Here is a 6,798-nt window from a genome sequence, read left to right on the forward strand (position 1 = left end):
ACCGTGGGGAAGTGGAGACCAAGTAGGTAAGGGGGGAACACCCCCGCTACCATTTCCAGCCCCGCGCGAGGATCGGGGGAAAAAATGGCCGTTCGTTTGGGGCGGGCTCATATAGAGCCTGGCCGCGCACCCACAAAGCCTGGGAGCGCGCGCCAATCAGCAGTCAGGTAGGGGGAGTTTTTTTTATTTTTTTATTCAGGCAGCGCAAGCAGGGAAAATTTCAGCGCGAGCAGGGAAAATTTCAGCGCGAGCAGGGAAATTTCAGCGCGAGCAGGGAAATTTCAGCGCGAGCAGGGAAATTTAAAAAACAAACACGTGTGCTGCTTGGGCCAATATTTACTCACCCGGAGGTTAAATCCACCCGTCCTGGGCGTGTAAATGTATAGGATTGTCGAACACTACATATATGTATATACTATACATTCCCTGTTTAACAGGCCTACAGCACAGGAAGCCTGTGCTGAGGGAATCATTATCTTATTGTAGAGGAAAACCTCACCCAAGTGTCAAAAGACCTGTCATGGATGTGTTTGGCATTTCCTACTAGTATTTACAGTTTGAGTATTGACACTGGTTGCATCATGTATGATTTTTGCCTTTGCATTCCATTGGATTATTGTGGAGTCCAGCTCAGAGTGGGGTCAGGCCCAAGAGCAGCTTTAGCCAAATTTAATAAAGAGCTGATCTATACACATCCTTTGATTTGGTAGGTTAATGCTTTTCAGATGTGACCTGCTGCAGGTAGAGCAAAATGTATTTACAATATACATCTGGAAAGTGACACAGAGAAAGCCCGCACATTCAACAAACCCAGCTCCCCACACATCTGGGAAAAAAGAGGTGTCAAGAAGACAAATAGCCAAGCATTGCTAACCGGCATGACCCAGATACATTAGAAGGAGGTCTGACAATACAAAATATGTAATCTTACCCTCCGGGTAATACAGTCAATGGGGTTATTATTATTAATTTATTATCAAAAGGTAATTCTACCCCTAGGGGCTACACAAGCACACAAGATTTAAACTCTAACATCCATTTTTACATTGACATTTTAATATGTTTTTGTGCTGCCTGTGTGCACAGAACTGTATTGACAAAGTAAGTTCTGAAATGCTTAAACTCTGTTTACCACTACTTGTGTCTTAGGGGGAAATGGACTTGCTCAAGTTTATATAAAGCGGACAGTGGGTCTCAAAAGTTGTGTGACTGACCAGAGATTAAAAAGGCTAAAGTGATACAATAGTTGATTTCTACAACCTTTAAATCCCAAAGGTAATACAAAAATACCACTTTAATGATGTAGACCACCAAAGCCTGATTTATTTACATGTGTGTGACCGCACTCTTAGTGTTGCCTTCATAGTAAAGTAACCGGAGGCGGCAATTGATGAGTACTGGATGTTGAATGAAGTATATTCAGCAAATATGCATTAATAGCAATAGAAACTATTGCCAGAGAGATCCTAAATGTATGTGTAACCCTCCTTGCCGGCTCTAAAGGAGTTTACATCGAGTTGTATATATACACGTGGCTTTGCTCAGTCTCTCATACCTTTCAGGCTGCTGGGTCTGTGCAGGCTGAGTGTGGATATTCAGATAGAATAATGATGGGCGGCAGGAACTTTTATAGTACAAATGAGCTTTGTTCATAGCTGTTAATAATGCTCGTCATAGAACAGAAAGACTTCACTTCAGACATCAAACAATGTGGTTACTCTGTGCTTCTTCCCCTGGTAGCTCTCACACTCCTATCGCAGGTGGACCCTTGTTGGGGGTCCTGTCCGGATAGCATTCAATTACCTGCAGCCGGTGGTGGAGGGTGAGGAAGACCGCTGCGGAGGGTGAGGAGGAACACGGCGACATCGTGGGAGCAGCGGCAGACATCCTGGTGGCGGTGGCAGCAGAGGATGTCCTTATTGAGCCGGTGGGAGCAGCAGAACACATCACAGCTGCTGCCGTGGGAGCCGGGGAACCATGTGACCGGAGCAGGAGCGTTACTATTGGATAGCCGGAGAGGAGCTGGCTGTCCAATAGTAACGCTCCTTCTACGGTCACATGTTCCCCGGCTCCCACTGGCATCAGCTGTGATGTGTTCCGCTGCTCCCACCGGTTCAACAAGGACGTCCTCTGCTGCCACCGCCACCAGGATGTCTGCCGCTGCTCCCTTGATGTCGCCGTGGCCCTCTTTACTTTCTGAAACGGTCTTCCTCGCCCTCCAATGCTGGCTGCAGGTAAGAGGGAGCAGAACGGAAATTGCCCTGGCACCGGTTCTTACCCGGCGCCGGTCCCAGCCCCCTGGTGCTGGGACGGGAACCAGGTAATTATCCGGTACATCCCTAGCTCTAACTATATAGGGCACGTTCCTTAACTGAATACAATAAATGGTGACAGGACATCCTTAATACACATAACTATACAACCTATTTACAGGACTCACGGTGAACCTGTTTCTAGAACATTGGGTGGAGCTGTGTATACCCTTCTATCTCCCTATAATGATATACTGGTCACAAGATATACAAAGGTGGGTCTATCCCTTTCTACATAGTGATCCTGCATCACATGATGGGGAGGGGACTAACCTGAGTGATCTCACACAGTTAACGCATTAAGGCTGTTAACCTCTTATACTAACTAGTAGACCCCAAAGAGTGGGCTGGCTACATATGGAATTACTAACGTTAGTAGTCCTAATTTGAATGCATTTCATATACTCACAGCAGTGAAGGGAGCAAAGGAGAAATATCTGTAAATGGTGCAAGTCATTCTCTCGTGTCTATTTCTATCTCTCTAATTCTCTCCTTTTCCTTCACTTTCTCTGATATTGCCATCATGTTATGTGGTCGCATTGACAAACAGGATCTGGCTTCCCTGGGAAGTGTTGCATGAGGTTATTAAAGTTGTGTCTGACTCTTTGGGATAGGAGAAATAGATGGAGAGTTTCAGTTATACATCTCAGCTCTACATCCTGACACATGGGTGATACATCTCTTCCACAGCTGATTTGGTGTTTCCATCTGATCATCTTGTTTCTTCAGCTCTGCATAGGCCAAGATTAGCACTAAGGAATCATGTGCAACCTCGGTATCCTGAATATATTGAGGTGAACAAGGCGGGTATCAGTAGGGAAACCTCATATGATAATGGCATACCATGAACTCTAAATAATCAGCCATCCATACTGACCATATTGGTCTCTGGAGTCTGCTCTTCCCATATCCGCAAGCAACACAGACAAGTTATTTGGAATATTGAGCGTACCCCACCTGTGTTTTGTGCTTAATGCAGATTTTTACTTGCAGTAACATGTCCTACAGATTTTTAGTTCCACCTAAGCCTGTTTCCATTTTCTGACTACATAAAAATAAAGTGGTGGATGCCCATAGCACCTCATTGTATTAAAGGATCACTTCATGGGCTTTTGATAATTATTTTTTAACATCGGTTTGAAGCAGGGTTTCTATGGAGCTGAACCGCATTAATTTCAGCTCCGAGGACCCCCTGCTTCCCGAGATACAGACCTCCGAAGGGGGTGCCTTGCCAAAGTTTACAGCTCCCATGTCATGTGGGCCAATAGGGAGCTGCACTGGATGACATCATGGCTTCCTATTGGCCTCAGAGTGTGGGAGCTTTGAAACTCGGCCAATACCTGAACCCTACTAGCTAAGCGGCTACTGGCACCCCCAACAGAGGTAAGTGTGGGGAAGGAGGACGTTGTTTGGTTTAAGTTAGAGGAATGGGGTGTGCCTTATTGGGAAAGGGGGTGAGTGCGTTGTGTGAGAAGGTGGACAATTGTGGAGTGTGTAGATGTGAGTGTGGTAGGTGTGCATGAGAATCCTTCAGGTGTGCCACTGCTCACAAAAGGTTGAGAACCACTGACTTACCCATTTTTGTTTATCTTTCAGTTCGGAACAGTCAATAATATCATCTGTAATTACTTGACGAGATCATTACATTATTTGCTTTTGTTACTAATTCTATACCTAGAGGTACCAACTAATTAAGCCCATTTATCATTTTTATGGTAGAATAACATATTCATCTAAACCCTGCTTCATAAACTATACTTAATCCCATAGCTATGGAGGTAGATTGTAAGATAATTCTGTATACTTTATACACTTGCATCTACATCTTCCAGGCATTTCAGTGGAGAAATACATTTTTATGCTGTGACATCGTGCTGTCATGTAAGGATTAATAAAGGGAAATAGGAACAGCCCTGCTCGATAGTCAGTCACCACAAATATATGGTCTACGGCAGTGGTGCTCATCTCCAGTCCTCAAGACCACCCCACAGATCAGGTTTTCAGGATATCCCAGCTTCAGCACAGGAGGCTCAGTCTTCGACTGAGCCACTGATTGAGCAACCTGTGCTGAAGCTGGGATATCCTGAAAACCTGACCTGTTGGGGAGTCTTGAGGACTGGAGTTGAGCGTCTATGGTGCTGGTGGTGATGGTCCTCATGCATCAATATTTGGTATACAAAGATCTCCAGCAATCATAGCAAAAAAGTCATTTTGTTTTGTTAATTTTAAAAAACATCCGTGGCAAAACAATAAACAGCAATTCTGCAATTGAGGGTATTTAAATGAACTGGGAAGCTACTATATGTATGTATAACTCTAATTGTTACGGGCATTACCCAGTGCATCTTTCCTGATAATCCGACTAATTCTTTTCTTCCATTCTTGTCTTTCCCCCCCTATATCTGTGTAGAACATCCCGACTCTGGGCAGTGTTGCCATCACCATGGCTCTACACAACTGTGATGAGGTGGCGGTGGCAGGGTTTGGATACGACATGAACCTGCCCAATGCTCCTCTTCACTACTACGAGACCATCAAAATGGCAGCCATTAAAGAGGTAAGGTGATCGTTCCACCTCCAATATCCCGTTTCCATTAACCATTGTTTTTCGTGTTTCTTTGCTCCCACTGTATTTACCATGCGTGATCCAATAGGTAAAATTCCTGCATTATTTTAAGTGAAGCCAGTGAACTGTGTGAGGTCCTTGCAAAAGATCGTAGAGCTGGAAGGCCGCTCATGAAACCACTAACAGCCGCCCCTCCTCTGTTTCAGTCTTGGACCCACAACATCCAGAAAGAGAAAGAGTTCCTGAGGAAACTGGTGAAAGCGCATGTGATTAATGACCTCACTAGCGGCATCTGAGGGAAGCTGCATGAGCAAAGGCCGAAGCAAACAGTGACTCAGAGCTGAACATGGACACTCGCCATCACCAGAGCTGATCTTCAGGCCCCGGCAGAGGGAAGAGCAGATAGGCTGCATGCCTCATGGTGTCTGCACTTCTGTGTTATGGCTCCATACTATACACAAGCCAGCGGCCATAGGAGGAGGAAGCTGTGGAAAAGCTGTCTCGCTCGCCCGTTTCTTTCAGAAGAACGTTTTTTGTTTTGTAGTAGTAGTTATTACTTCAATATGGAGACAAACAAAAAACACTTGTAACGTTAAAGACAATTTGCCGTGCCAAACGTACCGCGGGGTTTAGGATGCGAGGTGCGGATGGGACGCCACATGCATTTTGAATGTATAAAAGTATTATTTTAGATACAAGCATGGGGCTATTCTGCACGGGAGACAGAGATATGGATAGAAAGACACAGATACTAATACACATGCTTATGAATGCACATAACATATCTCTCGCTGCTTCATGCAGAATCCTGCCTATGTCAAACTAGGGCCTAGAACCGTCCAGGGTTGGGGCATTGTTGGTGCTGCTATTATCTAGATGGACAAATGTTTGTTCTATCTGTCTGTCTTTGAAGAGTGTTTTAAAATGTTTATGGGGGGTGGGGGGTGGGGGGTGGGGGGAGGGGTTTTTATTTGATGGCTTGTATACTCCAAGATCATGGATCAGTGTTACGATTGCGCCGTTGATCAGTGTTTGAAACCCCTGCACCTAGGAAACACTAATAGCAGGCAGCTTGCGACCTTAATCATGTCTACTCCCTGCAATATTAAAAGGGCAAAGGATACAGACTTTCTAACGACAGAGAGCATGCCTGGCTCCTGACCCCGAGGTGTATGTGACTCGCACAGAGACATCAGCAATACATTTCATATCGTCGTAAAACTCACCTGGGCTGGCAATCGGATCCTCCTCCGCTACACTCCAGTCCTGAGCGACCCGTGAGAGAAATCATTCCACTACAATCTGAAATCAACACAAGTAATAGGAATTATCATTAAAACTCCATACTGTGCTGCAGCTGCTGTTTTGTATTTTTATTGACTTACCTAAAAATGATGGCAGTGTGGAGTTGTTTGTGTTGCAAAAAGAGACACTGTTCAATGGTACATTTGTTTTCTTTCAGACGGCAAAATCTGAATATCAGAAGTGAGAAGGACCAACATTAATGTTTGTTACCTCAACAATGAAGGCTTCTCATTGTATCATAATCGGAATTAGATGTGAGCAGATCTTTAGTACAAATTGCATTTATATAAAAAAAACTGGTACCCCTACTCTCACTCCTACAGTATATACTGATCTAGTTATATAGCACAGTATCTCCAGAATCCTGAACAAGTAGTGGTGTGTGTGTGTGTGTGTGTGTGTGTATGTATATATATATATATATATATATATATATATATATATATATATATATATATATATATATATAAAATGGAACGGAACCCGCCGTATACCCGGGGCCCTCCTGTACACAAATCTCATCTGGTTTAATTCAAGGGGTCCAATTATGATGTACTAAGGGAGGAAGGACAGGCCCCGCCACAGCACATAGACTGTGGAAAAAAGGGGTTTCAT

The 6,798-nt window shown here is 44.4% G+C and overlaps 1 protein-coding gene across 7 annotated transcripts in view; it reads left to right on the forward strand.

The window, feature by feature from the left end:
- Positions 1-5,812, forward strand: part of ST3GAL3 (ST3 beta-galactoside alpha-2,3-sialyltransferase 3) — a 244,633-nt gene extending 238,821 nt beyond the window's left edge. For all 7 annotated transcript variants that reach the window (XM_075616099.1, XM_075616098.1, XM_075616097.1 and 4 more), the window contains 2 exons: positions 4,723-4,869; positions 5,085-5,812. In XM_075616099.1, coding sequence (XP_075472214.1) covers positions 4,723-4,869; positions 5,085-5,174 — 237 coding nt within the window. In that variant the 3' untranslated portion in view covers positions 5,175-5,812. The remainder of the gene's footprint in view (positions 1-4,722; positions 4,870-5,084) is intronic.
- Positions 5,813-6,798: the final 986 nt, after the last annotated feature.

This window comes from Ascaphus truei, chromosome 10 (assembly GCF_040206685.1).
Source record: "Ascaphus truei isolate aAscTru1 chromosome 10, aAscTru1.hap1, whole genome shotgun sequence".
Taxonomy (NCBI): Eukaryota; Metazoa; Chordata; class Amphibia; order Anura; family Ascaphidae; genus Ascaphus; species Ascaphus truei.